Source organism: Zingiber officinale, chromosome 4A, assembly GCF_018446385.1.
Source record: "Zingiber officinale cultivar Zhangliang chromosome 4A, Zo_v1.1, whole genome shotgun sequence".
In the NCBI taxonomy this organism is placed as follows: Eukaryota; Viridiplantae; Streptophyta; class Magnoliopsida; order Zingiberales; family Zingiberaceae; genus Zingiber; species Zingiber officinale.
This window is the reverse complement of record NC_055992.1, coordinates 95,096,070-95,115,139: the sequence shown is the minus strand read 5'-3', so window position 1 is coordinate 95,115,139 and position 19,070 is coordinate 95,096,070. Positions and strand designations below refer to the sequence as shown.

General features: G+C 38.5%; 1 protein-coding gene across 1 annotated transcript; it reads right to left on the bottom strand.

The window, feature by feature from the left end:
- Positions 1–15,062: 15,062 nt before the first annotated feature.
- Positions 15,063–17,405, bottom strand: LOC121970234 (patellin-3-like). Its single transcript, XM_042520800.1, has 4 exons — positions 16,266–17,405; positions 15,817–15,941; positions 15,584–15,725; positions 15,063–15,510 (listed from the first exon to the last, which is right to left on the bottom strand). Exons 1-4 carry the CDS (start codon positions 17,352–17,354, stop codon positions 15,259–15,261), a joined length of 1,608 nt encoding a protein of 535 aa, XP_042376734.1. The 5' UTR covers positions 17,355–17,405; the 3' UTR covers positions 15,063–15,258.
- Between the last annotated feature and the right edge of the window lie 1,665 nt (positions 17,406–19,070).

Here is a 19,070-nt window from a genome sequence, read left to right as displayed (position 1 = left end):
GCTGAAGACATGAATTCGTTGATTATTATTAGAACCCAAGATCGAGGTACATTGTTTTTGTAGGTGAGATACATTTGTGGATCAATTTAATTATAATTCTTTAATTTTTTTATCTATTGGGGGCAAAATAAATACGCTCGTCCCAGCGTTAATTTTTTTACCCATGTAATTTGGAAGAGTGAACTGAATGACGGTGTTAGGATCTTTAAACCATGTAATTGGTGTTTCTTGATCGGTCTTTTAACCCCATACCTTAGCCCTCCCATCTGTTGAATAAGTAGAAATCATGTTTAGGGTTTGTCACAATTGAAAACAATTGTATTAAATTGAAACTCTTTCTGCCCTCTCATCCAATAACTTTAGTTCTCCTACAAAAGGACAAATTAGTTGAGCCTATAAGCAAAAGCACAAATTTAATTCCTATTTCTTAAATGAATTCACAAAAGGGAATCCATATTTCTTAAAGAAAAATTTTATGGGACCGAGCCGATCATTCAGAAATAGTCAATGAGGTTAATTAGATTTATCATTTTTTTTATATCACAAAAATGTCACATTTTTTTCATTGAATTCATTGCCATCAAACAAAGTTATTATCATGTGACCAAAAGGTTACAGGTTCGAATCCTGGAAATAGTTTCTTGTAAAAAGTAGGATAAGACTACGTATAATAAATCCTTCCCCGGAACCCCACATGACAAGAAATTCGTGCACCGAGCTGCCCTCATTGCCATCAAACAGAACAGATCACTATGATGCAAGTTCATCTTCTCTTACCTTCAACTTACAGCCTTTTTGACCAAATTTTTGGAACATTGAAACTGGAAATTACCTAAAAAATCATTCAGATTCATTTTTCACCTGGTTAATTCAACTAACAAAACATTTTTGAGTCCCTCATTTACCTAAAAGTCTGAGCTATTTTAATGGCTGCATCATCTCTATTCTCTGCAAAAATACAAAACTAAACAAAAGGAGGAGCATCCATTTCTTTACTTGACCACTATAAAGGCCAAGTTCTTTCTTTGATGACATGCGAAGACACTAAGCTCAAACCAGTGTCTTTACTCTTCTTCAGGCTTATTCTTCCTTTTTGTTCAGTTTCCTCGTGAGCATGCTGAGTATGAAGCCATCAACAAAGCTTCCTTTTTTTGTTCAGAGTGGTCCTCTGCTTCTGCTTCGCCTCATGATCTGTTCAATCAACCTCTGTATTCCAACTCATTTCCAGCCTTTTTTTACTTCATTGGCTTAAAGAATCACATTGAAGTTTAGAGTTGGATTAGAATCTTCTGGTAGACTTTTGCACAACTTGATTGTAGTTCATGAACAAGTGCATTAAAGATTAAATGGTGTGCTGATTCAATAGAGCAAGTCCGTTTCTCGTTTAAACTTCCTGTCTTCCACTGAAAAGTGGCTGACCGAAAGCTGCAAGTTCACAGATCGATTGAAAACTACAACATTTGGGATTTCAAAAGCAAAAAAAAAAAAAAAAACGAGAGATGATTTTGAGCAATATAATTCATGGAAAATATTGATTTACAATGACCCTGCAATGCAAATAAATTGAACTTTTGTATGTGGTTTTCCACTAAAGCAACAAGCACAGCTATGGCAGCGTTTCTCCGAAATCTGGCTTTCTAGGCGTCTCAAGCAACAGAGACGCCTCGTGGAACAAGGCACCTCTAGTCAATGGAGGCTCCTTGGGATGGTCAACTTCTGAGTTGATCATCCACTTCTTCGTATGCTTGGATGATACTTTGGTCGTCCGGAGTTGAGTTTATCTAAATCTAACTCTAATCTTTTTCTTGAACAGACTTTCTTCTGATTTCTCATCCTTTAAATTCACCATGCGCATCCTTCTGATTTTACCGGTGTACTCTTCCGCAGTTCTTCGTTTCTCGGATGCACCGACCTCGTTGGCTCCCATCTTATCTCATTCTTCTTGTTCGTTACGTCATCCGCTCGACTTATTATATTATTAAGTTCCTAACTTAATTCAATTGATCAATATCAAAACTAATTGGGGTATTTACACCTCTCCCTTTTTTGATGTGAATCAACTTGAGTTAATGTTAGGACAAACAAATAAGAAAATGTAAACAAATAATTATATAATCATATATATTTGTAATTAATTCTTTCCCTTAATTTAACACTGTTCTTTTCTTTTAATCATATAAAAAAAATATATATAAAATAAAAATTGCTAGAGAAAAGATTTGAAAATTTTTATAGGGATATTACATAAATGATCTAAGTTGTGTATGTTTACATAAATTCGTTTGCAAAGAAAATAATTTTTAAGAATTAAACTTCGGGTCAAAAATAATTTGAAAATAATTTTTATTTTTTCAAAAATCCTAAAAATTTTTATTAATGTCAAAAAAATCAATTGGATTATAAAACAATTCACGAGAAAATTATTTTTCTTATAATCAAAATAAATATTTTTTAACAAAAATAGTGAAAGCCATTTTTGTTAAAATTTCATAAAAAAAATTATTTAACAGTTAAAAAATTTTAATTTTTTTTTATAATGATAGATAATAAATTTGTTTTTCACATAAAAATTAAAACCTAATGAAATTTGAAGAGAAAGTATACGAAACAACAATTAACGAATATTGTTAATAATTCACACAAATTTATTTCTAGCAATAAATTTTTTTAAAAAAACTAATAGGTCAAAATATATTTTGGAATCTAAAACTAATTCTTACCTACTAGATTGATTAGATTTTTTTTTTGTGGAATATCATATTTTAATACTTTGATAATTTGATCCCTATAATAGATTGATTAGATTTTTTTTTTGGAATATCATATTTTAATACTTTGATAATTTAACCCTTATAATTTCTAACGTACCAATTAAGTCTTCTAAAATTTCTAAATTTTGATAATGGTAAGAAATTTAAATTTGTGTGAATAATTCTTTTCTAGTATTTCTATTTGTTTTTTTAATTTTTGAATTTCAATTTTAACTTTATCAAAGTTTTTCTTTAAGCATGCATTTTCTATTTTAATTTCTAATTCAGTGTTAATCTTTTTTAAATCCACAGGCTTAGTTCGTAATTTGCTTAAGGTTCTAGACAATATTTTTATAGTATCATACATTGGGTGATAGAGTAAGAGTCATACTGACTTACCGTGTCAGATTCGTAGATGGATGCTCTCCCTTCATTAATACTCTCTTCTGAGGTGTCTTCATCATCTGTATCTTGGTGACTCGCCATTAGTGCTAGTCCGATGTATTCTTCTCTTTCGGACTTCTCTGACGATAACACACTCCAAGTTGCTTTGAGGTTAAGAATTACTTATGATAAAATTGGTCCTTTGTTTGGACCTTTTTGATCATTTGTCATTTTTTTCCCCTTTGTTCTTTAATCTGGGACAGTTGTCTTTGATATGTCCTTTTTCATCACAGTTGTAGCATCTCACTTTTCTTTTTTCTCGGAAAAGCTTCTTATCCTATGTCTTATCAAATTTGTTAGTTTTAAAAAATTTATTGAACTTTCTTACCATATAAGTCTCTTTATTATTGTCGAGGGATGGATCTAAATATAGTTCAGTCTTTTTTACTTTGAGTGATAGGTTCTGAATCAACTTCTCCTCTTTACTTAGGCATGCACATCTTGATTCACGTAATTCAAAGGTAGAAAATAATTCTTCAAAATTACTTATCTCGAGATCCTTGGAAATGTAGTAGAAGTCTACTTTTGATGTCCAGTCTAGGGTTATTGAAAATGCATTTAATGCATATCGCAGAGAATCCCTATTTGACACCGTTTCTCCGAAGTTGGTAAGTCCGGTGATCAGCTTCTTGAGCTTTGCGCGTAGATAATCCACATTTTCTCCTTTTCAATCCAGAGGTTGGTTAGTTGATTTCGGAGTAGATTCCGTCTTACTAATTTGACCTCCAAGGTTTCTTCATAAAGCTCCAGAAACTTCTTCCATAGTTTTTTGGCAGAGCCGTAGGAGCCAATCCGGTTGACTTCCTAGAGTGGTAATACACTTAGCGGGTGGAACTTTGCCTTGCTGTTGGCTACAAAGTCAATTTTCTACTTCTTGTTCCATTAGTGCTCTTCCTTTTCTTTCCATTCTCATCCTTGAGTGCTTCAAAATCATATTTGATAATTAAAAGAATATCAAAATCTGTTTTGAAGAATACTTCCATTCGACGTTTCCAAAGCGTGAACTCCCTCTTGAACTTTGATAGGTAAATGCTTGATCCGATCATTCTTCTTGTTGTTTTAGTAGACGGTTAGTCCTTCTAAAGAGGTTGAGATCTGATACGACTTGCTAGTCCCGATGGCATGGTTAGAGGGGGGGGGGGGTGAATAGCCTGTAAGTTAGAATTATAATCTCTTACTAACTTACTTTAGCAAGGATACAATATTAATTAATCAAAATAAATGACATAAAAGTAAAGTAAAAGACAAGGAATTTACTTGGTTATAATATGAATGCCTATTAATCCAAGGCAATTGAAAACACTAAAGAAACTCCTTCGACAAAGGTTGGATCCGGAAAACCCCCTTACAATAGTTAAAAGCTCAGAAAGAAATGCAAAAGTTAAAAACAAGTGCGTGTCTTTTACAACTAGCTCTAGGGTATTATTTATAGCCTCATGGTCAAAGTGACCATTTTGTTGATATGACAATTCAGGACAACTCGAGTGGTCCAGGGCGCCTCTAACTGAATAAAATTTTATCTTTACGCAACATTTGTTTTCTGATCTGATGGATTGGAGGTGCCTCAAACACCGGCTTGGAGGCGTCTCAGTTCTGATGGCGTGGACTTCGTTGCTTATCCGTTTGACAATGACACTTGGGTATCGAATGCGCCTCAGTTCATTAGAGGCGCCTCTAGAATTTGGCTTTCAAGGCACCTCAAGACAAGTGAGGTTCCTTCAGCAACAGGGCACCTCGAGTCAATGGAGGCACCTGGGATGGTCAACTTCTAAGTTGACCATCCACTTCTTCACATACTTGGGTGATGCTTTGACGATCCAGAGTTGAGCTCACCTAGCTCAGCTCAAGACAACTGAGGTTCCTCAAGCAACAGGGCGCCTCGAGACAATGAAGGCACCTAAGATGGTCAAGTTGACCATCCACTTCTTCGCATACTTGGGTGATTCTCCGACCATCTAGAGTTAAGCTCACCCTAACTCAACTATGATGTTCTCCTCAGGCAAACTTCCTTTTAGCTTCTCGTCCCTCGGATGTACCATGCGTGCCCTTCTTGCTCCACCGGTACATTCTTCTATAGCTCCTCGTTCCTCGGATGTACCGAGTTTGTCGGCTCCCTTCTCATGCCATTCTTCTCACTCGCTAAGTCTTCCATCAACTTTTTTTGTTCCTATGTTTCTACATACTTAGATACAATACATCAAAATACAAGGCCTAATTTAACTTGGTTGATTAACATCAAAACTAACCAAGGTACTTATAGATAGTTCTTTCCACGGTATTGGATTAATAACAACCCAAATTGTAACCAAATAAATCTCTCGAGTCCCTACTTTCTATTTTATGTTATTTTATTAATTAATTAGTGTCTCCTTGCTAAAGTAAATTAGCAAGAGAAATTAAAATTCTACTATTCACCCCTCTAGCCTATCGGCCCTATCCACCGATCCTAATAGAGATTTGAGACTGAGATAAGCGAAGATGTCGACAACCTAGTCTAAAACATGAGCAATGTTGGCAACCTGGGCTAAGATGTGGCCGGTATCAGGATGTGAGACTGAGATAAGCAAAGATGTCAGCAACCTGGGTTGAGACACGAGCGATGTTGGAATCGAAGGCTGAGATAAGCAGAGATGACCTAGGCTGAGATATAGTAGGTGTCGAGATCTGAGCCTGAGACACGAGAGGATTTTAACGACCTAGGCTGAGACTGAGATGGATTTGATAGCTGAGACTTGGGAGGTATCAAGATCCATACTTGATTAAACTTTGAACTTTTGAGAAGAGTTTGTTGAGCAAGTTCAACTATACCAAAATGTCTTTCAGATTGAGTCTGATCCTTTGTAGGCTAAATCCATCTCATCTTGACTTTAATTGACAACTTAGTATGATTTTTGACCCTATGAGACATGTGGGGCTGTAGAATTCCGTCACAATATTATCCACTTCCTTCTCTCCACCGTCTTGATGCAACATTGCAAGAACCAAGCCGACACTATTCACCCTTCCATAATTTTCTTCACATTTTCCTCCCTCGACATTAAATATCTCTTCCGATCAAGCGATACCCCTCCTACCTTTCCCTTTCGAGATCCAAGCATGCTCTCTTGTACGAGCTCAACATGTGGGGCTCTGAGACACGTGTTGATGCATCTTTGATGAGTAGTTGCTCCCTCGTGGTCGTCGAATTCTCATTGATGGGCTAGGCAAGGGGGTTTCAGATTCAGAATGGGTAGGCTTCTTGGTACTCTTCCCCACCTTCTTCATTGTGCAAAAAGGCGGGTCCCGTCGTCCAGCGGCCCCCTAGGCCTGGCCCCACAGGGATCCTAGGAGGAGGTAAATCAGCGGTGAATACTGGCCCGGTTAAAGCGTGGTGTCTCGGGAATTTAACACTGCCGGCCCAGATTATTTATCCAGTGCACGTCCGTAGACCTTCGACCCTACGACTCATTGTGCAAGGATGTCACGCCTTAACCGGTTGATCCAGCCCGCGGGGGTGGTGGAGTGCTTTAGGAAGGTACCTAGGTTGGATAAAAGAGATAAAATAAAATTATCAGAATTGTCCGGATCAAATCATCAAATAAAATCAAATTATTATTTGGATTATTCTAATAATTCTGTTATAGTTATTAGAATAATTCTGTTATTTATTAATTATTTTGACCAAATATTTTTTGAATATTGTCAAATATCAATGAACAATAGATTTATTTCTCTCATATTATTTCTTGCTCTCTCTCTATATTCTTCTTCTTATATGGTATCAGAGTCATCTCTTTTGATCTTCCCTCAACTCTTTGAGGCGGAGATCCAATAAATGACGATTTTTTTTAATTTTCTTGTTTTTCTCTGTTTTCTTCAGCCGCCAACCCCTTTGTTTCTCTTTCTTCTTCCTTAATCTCTATTTTCTTTCCCTTTCAAAAATAAAAAGAAAAAAAAATTCCTTAATGATTTTGTCTCTATGGTTTTTCTCCACGGTCGTCGACCTTTCTTGTGACACCATCCAATAACTGTCGCCAGACAAGTTATTTTTAATTCGAGTTCGGTTCGAATTAGAACTCAGGTTCATGTTTAGCTCGAAAGATTCGAATATATTCACGAACTATTCGAATTATTATTCAAAAATAAGTACTCGAAAGATTTAAAATTTATTCATTTAATATATATCTAACTTATATTATTAAAATATTAAGACTCATGAACTATCGAATGATATAATTTGGACTTTAGTTCGGTAAAAAAAAAGTTTGAACATATTCGAGTTCGGCTCGAATTTGATAAATTTCAATACGAATCAAATATTTTTCAAATCGGTTCGAAAAGCTCGCAAGTCAGTTCGATTTATTTGCATCCCTAGCTAGAACAAATAATTCAGTATAAACAAGAATGATTTAGTGATTACGGACCTCTCTGAAATTTAGAGCTCTAAATAAGATATTTCATAATCCCCAATATATCACATTAATATCATATTGTATAAAAATGTATTATTCTTCCTACAATTAAAAAAATCTCTATACAATTTTTTTATTGACCCTATCTATATTATAAATTATATATCTTTATTTATTATTTTTTTATTTAATATCTCTTTATTATTAATTACAAACTTCATCTTTAAAAAAACAAGATTTAAATTTTAATTATTATTCTTAAACTAAAAATCTTAAATATGGTTCAAATAACTTTTGTTTTTGGATTTTATAAACAGGGTTGGCCCTGAGGCATGCCACCGGGGGCTATGGCCAAGAGCCCTCAATTTTTAGGGGCCCCCAAATTTAACATGAATATATAATATATATTATATATACTTAGATTGTTTTAATAAAAATCTAAAAAATTATATGTGATTGAATTATTTTAATAAAGGTCCAAATATATATATATATATATATATATATATATATATATATATATATATATATATATATGTTATTGAATTGTTTTAATAAAGGTAAAAAAATATATTTTCTATTAAAATTTAAGAAAAAAAATCTAAAAAAGAAAATAAAAAAAATAGAAAGAAGGTAAATGATCCTTTTTTTTTTTTCTCTTTTCAATATTTTATTTCTTGTACAAATCTTTTTTCATTAATTTATTTAAAGTTATAAAATTTTAAAGAGTAAAGTATGAATCTTAAACGTTAATTTTCTCCTTTCTTCTCCTTTGAATCTCTTCTAATTAAATTAGAAAAGTTTATTAATTTTAATTTCATCAGCATCATCATTCATCAATATACAAACTTACAATGTAAGTTATCTACTTATCTATATTTTTTCTTATTGTCAATATTCAATATTGATTTTTAATATTATATTGGAGTCAATATTTTATAATTTTTCTTACAGATTTAAAAAAGTTCAAATAAATCATCCCAATTTTAATCATCATAGAATAAGTTATATCAATTGATTCAAGTACAAACTAGGATTTATTGTTCTTTGACTATTATTTTCACTACTTGTGTTTGTTTCATTGTTAACTTTGTTGTTGCTTTTGTGTGTTGTATTTTTACACTTGAAATTTGTAATACAAACATGTTTCTAAAAAAATATCAATCTTGGAGTTAGAAAAGAAACAAAAGAAAAAGAGTGGAACAGATTATTAAAACTCACAAAGGTGTTCTTCGTAAGTTTTTTAAAACTAGCTCTTCAATTGAAAATTCAGTTGATGAATTGCAAGAATAAAGTCAAGAAGAACTAAATGATCATGTAACAAATGAGCAACAATTGAGTAATCAAGAAGAATTAAATAATCATACCATCAATGAGCGAGAATAATTGAGAGAAAATTGTTAGGACCTTCGGACGCAGCTAGAGAGGGGGGGTGTGAATAGCCGACCTCAAATTCTCGTTTCTTCCTACAATTTGAGTTAGCGCAGCGGAAATAAAAGATAGAAACGAAACAGGAGAATATCAAACCTCAAACGCGACGATATAACGAGGTTCGGAGATGATACTCCTACTCCTCGGCGTGTCCGTAAGGTGAACGAATCCTATCAATCTGTCGGTGGATGAGACCCCGGAAAACCGGTTAATGAAAACTCCTTCTGGGTGGAGAAACCTCGCCACAATTTCTCTTGCAACAGCAAGATCAGAGTACAAGAAATACAGTAAGAAGCCAAGAACAATATGAATGTAAAAACACTAGTTTGCTTGCCTTCTCGTCGACTGTTGATGAAGCAGCAACTTCACGGACGCCAACCACAGCAGCAACTGATCAGTTGGAGACCCAGGCGAGGGAAGCTCACACAAAGCTTCAGCAGTGGAGAGCTCAACAAAGCTCAGATCACAGGAAGAAGAAGTCTCTCTTTTCTGTATACTAGAGATCTTGTTGCAGAGGCCCTCGACCTGGTGATTTATATGAACCTGCAAAGAAGACAAAGAAGACACAGAAATCTAGCCGTTGTGACTCAACGGCTAGGCCTGGACCGATCAGCTGATGGCTACGCTGATCGGTCAGGGGACCGATCAGGTCCTACGCTGATCGGTCCCCAGACCGATCCCAACTCTCTCAGAGAGTTGGTTGCGATCCCTGATCGATCTGTGGATCGATCAGCCTATAGGTGGATCGGTCCACAGACCGATCAACCTATCGTTCTACCGATCGGTCACCAGACCGATCAGATAACCCACAAAGAGCTACTGTGTGGTTACTGATCGGTCATGAGACCGATCAGATAACTAAGGTATCACTGGATCGGTCAATAGACCGATCCAATGCCTCTGTTGGTTTTAGAGCTTCCCAGCCCTAAACCCTAACGTCTTCCTAGTCTAGAGAACGAGCTACCGAGCCCTCTCTGACCTAGTCCGGAGAACGAGCTACCAAGCCCTCTCCGACTTTGTCCGGTTCAGAGAACGAGCTACCGAGCCCTCTCTGACCTAGTCCGGAGAACGAGCTACCGAGCCCTCTCTGACCTAGTCCGGAGAACGAGCTACCGAGCCCTCTCCGACTCCATCCAGTCTAGAGAATGAGCTACCGAGCCCTCTCTGACCTAGTCCGGAGAACGAGCTACCGAGCCCTCTCCGACTCCATCCAGTCCAGACAACGAGCTACCGAACCCTCTCCGACTTCCACGTCCGGTCCAGAGAACGAGCTACCGAGCCCTCTCCGACTTCCACCTCCGGTCCAGAGAACGAGCTACCGAGCCCTCTCTGACCTAGTCCGGAGAACGAGCTACCGAGCCCTCTCCAACTTCGTCCGGTCCAGAGAACGAGCTACCGAGCCCTCTCTGACCTAGTCCAGAGAACGAGCTACCAAGCCCTCTCTGACCTCCCATGCCAAGCTTCCATACTTGGGCTTTTCCCCATGCCAAGCTCCCTGCTTGGGCTTTTCCCGTGCCAAGCTCCCTGCTTGGACTTTTCCGTGCCAAGTCTCCATACTTGGACTTTTCCTGTGCCAAGCTCCCTGCTTGGACTTTTCCTGTGCCAAGCTCCTTGCTTGGACTTTTTCGTGCCAAGTCTCCATGTTAGGATCTTAGATGGCTAGAGGGGGGGGGGTGAATAGCCTATTAAAAACTTCAACACAAATTTCTACAAATAAACTTGTTAGCACAGCGGAATTAGGAAACTAAAACAAGGAGGAAACAAGCACACTAACACAAGGATTTACGAGGTTCGGGGATAACTTGCCCCTACTCCTCGGCGTGTCCGTAAGGTGGACGACCCCTCGATCTTTGGTAGATCGCACCCCGGAAAAATTCCGGCTAAAGATCCTCCTTCTCGGTGGAGTAACCTCTCCACAAAGTCTCAAGAAATATATATGTTAAAGCACAAGACTTACAGAGCTCGGTGGCAAAGAAGAATGAACTATCACTTACAACCACGCGAGGATCAGTGGAAACAGAGAACTCACAGACAGCAGTATCACACCCGAGAGCTCAAGAACTTAGCACACCTCAACGATCAACAGAACTTTCTTTTTCTTTCTTTGCTTGCTTGTTCTTTCCTCTCGCTTTTTACTGCTTCTTAAGTCCCTGTCCTCTGTTGTCACGGATCGTGGTCAATCTGCACAGAATCATCGCTGCAGCCAATCCCTCTTCCTCCTTACTAGATCTCTGAACTCACACCAATGAAATCACAGTCTTCACTGGTGTCTTCTGAGCTCGAACCAATCACCAGGAGTCAAGCGGATCGCAGCCAGATCACACCAGTAGCCGTTGATGCCTCAAATGCACCATGCGCCGCGAATCACAGCAGAAAGGCCATTTGTCGTATTCCTCTTATGGACTTAATTTGAAATTAGGCTTGGAATGATACCTGTGATCCTGCAAACTCAAAAGCTAACAGCACAGAGGGTTATATGAATCAGGCAGATCAAATGCAGTGGAGGAATCGCAGAAACAAAACTGATTGTGTGTGTGGATCGGTCACCAGACCGATCCATGGACCGATCAGGACATATCCTGATCGGTCCACAGCTTGTCTGATCGGTCGTGGAGACCGATCAGGCTGCAGGTGGATCGGTCTCCACGACCGATCCCTGCCTTCTTCTCTTCGCAATACCATCTCCTGATCGGTCTGAAGACCTGAGTGCAATCTGATCGGTCTACAGACCGATCAGATTACACTCAGTGTGCTACTGAGTGTTTCCTGATCGGTCTACAGACCGATCAGATTACACTCAGTGTGCTACTGAGTGATCCATGGAAACTTAGTTTCACTGGATCGGTCTGCCGACCGATCCACTGTCTTATGTGTCACTGGATCGGTCTGCCGACCGATCCAATGTACCATGGAATCATTCTGACCTAATCCGGAGAACAAACTACCGAGCCCTCTCCGACTTCGTCAGGTCCAGAGAACGAGCTATCGAGCCCTCTCTGGCCTAGTCTGGAGAACGAGCTACCGAGCCCTCTCTGACCTAGTCTGGAGAACGAGCTACCGAGCCCTCTCCGACTTCGTCCGGTCCAGAGAACGAGCTACCGAGCCCTCTCTGACCTAGTCCGGAGAACGAGCTATCGAGCCCTCTCCGACTTCGTCAGGTCCAGAGAACGAGCTACCGAGCCCTCTCTGACCTAGTCCGGAGAATGAGCTCTCTCCGACTTCGCGTGCCAAGTTTCCAATTTGGACTTTTCCCTTCCACTTGATCAACCTTGATCATTAATCAAACCGAGTTTAATTAACATCTGATACAAATTTAAATCCGTGTCAACATCAAAACAACAGCCAGGTCAGACTGTATCAATACTCCATACTTGGACTTTTCCCGAATCAGGTCAACTCAAGTCGGGTCAACCAGGTCAACCTTGACCAAAGGTTGCACCCACAATCCCCCAAGTTCCTATTCTTGTCAAACATCAAAATATAATTTCTCCATTCTTGTCAAACATCAAAATATACCTCGAGTCAGGTCAATTTGAGTAGGGTCACCCAGATCAACCTTGGCCTAAGGTTGCACCAACAAAAATGATGTCATAGTCATGCAACGAATGAGCAAGAAGAATTGAGAAAAAACGATGTTAATGATTTGAATGTAAATGACTTGACAATTTTATGTATCGAAAATGAGGTGTTAGGAAAACTTAATTTTGAAGACCTTATTGATGATTTTGCTTCTCAAGATGCTAGAAGATATATATTTTTTTCAATGATTATTTCATACTTATTTTTTTTATTTGTAGGTATTACATTTTTTTTGGAGAAACTTAGAAAACATATTTTGTATGGTGTTGCATTTTTTTAAGAATCTTGATAAATAAATTTTGTATGGAGTTTACCATATTTTAAATGAAATATATTGATTTTTAAGTTTTACTATTAATATATTTTTAAATTGTACGTTAGTAATTTTTTTTCCTAAGAGATCATTTTTCTCTTTTCGTCCAAGGACCGCAAAAGTCAAGGCCGACCCTGTTTATAAATCTCTTAAAATTATTACATTGGAGATGCCTCAGATGGTGTTTCTTTGCCTTCAAGAATTTGGCACTGAAATTCAGCCTTTCCTGCAACGTAAAGCAAAACTTCAAACTTTCAGGTTCGTTCCCATGAATTTTAAACTCTGTTAATTTACTTCAAAGACTTCAAGCCTTTGCATTGAGCCTGTGATGCCTTTGCGTTAGAGCTCTAATGAATTTTTTTATGGTCCAATATGTCATATTAATATTATAAAAATTTTCTTTAATAGTTAGAATTTTAAGTGAGTTTTTTTTTCAATTCATAACATATAATTATGACTCTATGCATACTATATCAATTTCAAAATAAAAATTATATTTAAATTTTTACTATTACTTTTAAACTATAAACCTTAAATTTTACCTTTACAATAATTCAAGCTTTTTATTCAGTTTTATTTTTTTACAAACCTCTCACAAACCTTACATTTGATATGTTAGGGCATCTCCAATGCAAAGTTTATAAGAGGTTTCTAAAATAAAAAAAGCTTAATAAAAAAACTAGAACTAGATATGAGATTTGAGATTTATAGTTTAAGAGCCGTAATGAAAACTCAAACCTACTCTTTTGTATCGAAATTGATGTAATATGCATGGAATCATTGGAATGCAAAGTTTAAGAGTTTTAACCATTGGGGTGTTTCGATGAATTTTTATAATGTTGATGTTGCATATTGAAATAAAAAAAATTTATTTAGAACTTTAACGATTAGAGATGCCCTTATGAACTTATCGATGCCCCATAACTCTCTCCTAAGCTAATTAATAGCTCTCATTTTGCGCAAAAAAATCTTCCATTGAAGCAATTAGCCCCCCTTTATGATCACATCCACGCATGTATGATTGAACATTTGGTTAAAATCATACTAATCAAACTATCCAAAATCGAACAAATTGAATTATTTTTAAACCAATATCGAATTTTGTTATTGAAATAGAATAAATCTAATATCAAATCGATAAATTGAGAAGATAACCAAATTTAACAGTTTTTAAAATAAAAATATTAACACTTTTTAATAAATTAGTTTAATAAAAATAAATAAATAATCTTAATCTTTTTTATTATTTAATAAAAAAATGGAAGTTAAACTGAAACCAATTTTTTTAAAAATTTCGAATAAATCGAATAATTTTGCTCAAACTTTTTTTTTTTTGCTTAAATAAAACCATGTATTTTTTTTAAAAAAAAAAACAAACTTTCGAATAAATCGAATCAAATTTCTAAATTCAATTGAATTGAAATTTTGCTCATCCCTACGTACTCCTACTTGCATATAACAATGGTACAACAGCATATCGTCTTTTTAATTTTTTAGACATCTAAGGATCAGTCTCAACTTCGATAAATTAAACTAAATATCCGGTGACACCTACAAATAATGGAAAGTGTCTGAGCTCACCTTGAACTAACCACTATTTGCGAAATAGTTCGACATCAAGATGGTAATTCTTTTTGCTCCCCATCTCGGATCAAATTATGGACCAATTCAATCAAAAAAGCACACATACACTCGGGATAATTGATTCTTCCATCGACCTCGTTCTAAAAATATCCCCAATATGACAATCAATAACCGCCAAGATGTATCCTTTCTTTTCGATTAGCTTTTTCTTTATTCTATCTTGGATTTTGCCTCCCTCGAGATTCAAATTGGATGTAGTGAAAGCCCAACTTGTGTATGTCTTTAGTCACCTCATCACCCGCTCTGAAACCCTAGTTGTGCATCCTTTCTAGCCACCAAATGGTGAACATTTTGGGAAGAGTGCTCACTTTGTCAAATTCCTGTATCAAACCTACAATACCTTCTTTCTGTCTTGTCCTCAATTATTTGTTTAAGCGGAGATTTGACTGTAAACTAGAGAGAAGAGAAATCAGATTCCCTACTCATACAAAAGCAAAAGTAAGCCAGTTATTATCTTTTGACCTAACCCTAGAATGTATCACTGCAAAATAGACAAAGGAGAAGCAACAATGAAACAATTGAGAACATCTGTAGATAACTCATGGTGGCATCGAATGTAGACAGATAACTCACATGATCTGATAACAGACACCAGCCAACACTGTCTGGAAGATTTGCATCAACTAACAACTGTAGAATTTTTACTAGATCGGTTGCTAATTATGGATCGATACACATTCATTTTTCAGCTACAATTTGGACTGACTCAGTTTGAGCTCTTGATCTTGTATCTGCAGAGGAGGTTCTTCTTTTTGGTGGATGAATTGTGCACTGAAAGAACAATCTTCCCGGGCTCGGTAACCTTGAAGGTGCCCTTCAATATAGGCTCGTCCATGGCGGAAAGCTTCCTCTCCTTTTGCACGATCACCGTGTACCGGTCGGCCGAACTCGGGACAAACTCAGCACTGTATGTGACATCCCAGCCGAGAACTCGAAGCTCCCAAATGAGAATGCATTTCTGCACAGCACTGCATCTTGAATCTATCCAACAGTTGATTGTTTTAGTGGACCGAAAGGATTCAACCGCTTACCTCGCTAATTAGTATCTCGACATCTTGCTTCACTGAGGGCTTGATAGTGAGGTCTGTAGCAGCATCAGCAATGGTGAAATCAGGGTCATTCTCCCTGCTGAAGCCTCCATATTGGACTGGAACTTGCTCGGGCACAATGTATCTATCAGAGAAAAGTCGATCGATCAATGGATGCTCAATGGAGACTATTGAAAATTGGTTAACTAAACAATGAAAAGAGGGCAGAATTCAACTTAAAAAGGGTCTCAGCTGTCTTTGAGGGCCCTGCAAACACAAACTTGCTCCTGGTCCTCTTGGTGAAGAAGGGGCTCATCATTCGATGAAATGCGCGGTACCACCACGGAATGTTGATGAATATCTAGCAATCGCGATCGATGTTCATCAAATTAGCTACAAATTCACAAGATCATGATTCTGATAACCTAATCAAGACATGCCTCAGTTACTGAACTTAACTCTATGGATCATGTTGTTCTTCTTTTCTTTTTCAAAATTTGTTCATCAAAATGAAATTCAATGATAAGAAGGAAAAAAAACCATGGATCATGCTCTTCTAGTGTTCATTTCTTAGTGAAGTTCATCAAAATGAAATTTTGGAAATGAAAAAAACTGCATTGAGCAAGAAGCAATTCAGCTCCATGGATTCTCTGAAACAATGGAAGGAAGGAAGGAAGGAAGCTACCTGCTTGGCCACAAACTCAGGGTAGTTGTCTTGGAGCAGAGCAAAGGCGAGGCGGATTTCCTTCGCCGGCCGGATTGCGTTTTTGAGGTCGGCGACCTGCAGCATTGTCGAGATACCGCCGGGAGTGAAGTCGAGCAGGTCGCGGATGCCCTTCTCCAGGTGCTGTATCCTCCACCTCAAGAACCGCTTCTTCTTCTCCTCGTCGGCGAACGCCAGAGCGTGCATCGCCTCACTTTGGAGCTCGCCGTAGACGCCGTAGCACACGGGGTGGCCTGCCCTGTCGGCGCCGTGCATGAAGACCACCCTCTCCAGATCAGGGACGCCGAGGTCCTCTTCAAGGAGGGCTTCGACGCCGAACTCCTCCCTCCACAGCACGGCGGCCTTGAGCATGGCCATGGCTTCCTTGGCGTCGAAGTCCCTCGCGCGGAGGAACTTGAGGAGCACGGTGTCGCTCCTCTCGTCGGCCAGAAGGGGGACGCCCCAAATGAGTACCTCAGGGGCGCCGGTCTTCTCGACCTCCTTCACCTTCTTCTTTGTCGGCAGAGTGGCAACGGAGACCACGGTCTCCTCTATGGCTTCCACCGTCTTGGCTCCGTCCTCGTCCGCCTTGACGACATTATGCACTAGCTTTCCGTCGTCTTCCTCCTCCGACGCCGGATGCCGCAAATATTCCGGTGGAGTACGAACTAGAGGCCCCTCTTGCTGGTTTTTTCCGGTTGGAAGAGGCGGGGAGAAGTCGTGGCCTGCGAGGGAGGCACGAACAAGCAGTTTGAGTTCGTCGAGGGCTTTCTTCTCGTGGTCGCCGAGATCGGCGACGAAGGTACTCTCCTCCGAGAAGACGCCATCGTGGAAAGTACAGTCCGCCGTCGCATTCTCCTCCAAGGCGATGGCGCGCCTCTCCTCGGCCGCCTCCGCTGCCAGGGCCGAGAGCAAAGCCATCTTCTTCGGCCGCTTCTCCGGCTCGGGAACAGGCGGCGACTGCGGCCGCTGCTTCACCAGTTCTTTCATCGGCACCACCGCCACCTCTCCGACCACGACCTCCTCGGTCGCCGCTGCAACTGCTGCCTTCGCCACGTTCGCTTCAGCCATTGCGTCGGGCTTCGTACGACCATGAAAGTGGCGTGGGAACTGCAGGGAAGGCAGAGATTGTATATAAAACACGGACCACTGGACTGTCGACCGGTACAATTTACGGAACCGGTTTTATATTTTTATTATTATTTTTCTATACGAGATAAATTTTTTTCTTTGTAAATAAATAAATATACATATTCTAAAAATATTTTTATTTTAATAACTTTAACCAACATACTGCTTACAAAAATCGATTTTCATCAAAATTACTTTAATTATATTTTAATTATTTTTTTCCACGGATTACGAGTTGGTAAAAGATAACAGATTTTATTATAACAAATCAATTCTCAATTGATATATATCTTCTAAAAAAAATTCTCACACCTAACCTCTATTATAAATTGACCTACGATTATTTCTTTTCATATAATGTAAGGATGAGTTGGGAGGGATGACTAAGTAAAGATAATCATCTTTTAATTCAAATAATTTTAACTAATATTTGATAACTTTAACTAATATTAAAATAATTATACGAACGAGCATGCTCTTTGCCGTCGTCGACACCTACCATTGCGGATCTCTATTTGCGCCTTACTTTCCACTATAGAGACGGTAGCTGCTACTATAAGTATTTCGGATTAATTTTGATGTGATCAATCGAGTTAAGTCAAGCTCTGCAATTTTGATCTCTTGTGTCTTAGTGTGCAAGGACTTAGGAACAAGATATCTAGCGAAAGACGCAGTAAGCGAGAAGGATGACACGGAAAACGAGTCGACGAATTTGGTGCATCTGAGGGACGAGGAGTTGTGGAAGAGTATACTGGCGGATAAGAAGGACATGCATGACGCTTCCGAGGGACAAGAAGCAAGGGAGGAAGACTGCATAAGAAGAAAGTTGGAGTTAGGTTCGGGTGAGCTCAACTCTAGACGATCGGAGTATCACCCAAGCGACCGGACGAGAAAATGGTCAACTTCGAAGTTGACCGTGTCCAAGTGCCCGGACCAGGTCTAGGTGTCTGGAAAGTTCCGCCACATCAGCGAGCTATTACTGCAAAGAGGATCAGTTCGGAGTCTAGTCAGCTGACTCCAGGTGCCCGGACCAATCCAAGCGCCCGGGAAGTGAAAATTCGTTGAAAAGAAGTCGTTGCGAAGTGGATCGAGTCAATTATGCTCAACCTCCCGGACCGGGTCCAGGCACTCGTGAGGTGCCACGTCAGCCAATGGATAAATTTTGACCAGTGAGATATAAATAAAGTCATGGTACTCGAAGTGTAAGAATACACACTTGTACTTCCATTTTTCAAATTCTATTTTTGTCATTTTATGCTTTCAACGTTTGTAAAGAGGCTACTCTGGTTGCTTCGAAGGAGATCTTTTATTGGAGCTTTTACTATCTTAGATTAGTAACATTCCGGTTGCAAACCAAATAAATCTCTGCCTCTTCTTTAATTAATATTTTTTATTATTTTTAATTAATTAAGTATGTCCTTGTTAAGATCGATAGTAAGAGAAATTCTAACGGTTTGTGTAGGCTATTCACCCCCTCCCCCTCTAGCGGCCTACCTGGATCTACAATTGGTATTAAAGCCCAATCGTTTTAGAAGGACTAACTGTCTTCTAAAGCAACAAGATTATGGCCAGATCGAGCATTCACCTACTAAAGTTCGAGGGGGATTTCGCCATATGGAAAAAGAAAATGGAAGAATTTTTAAAATTGATTTTGAT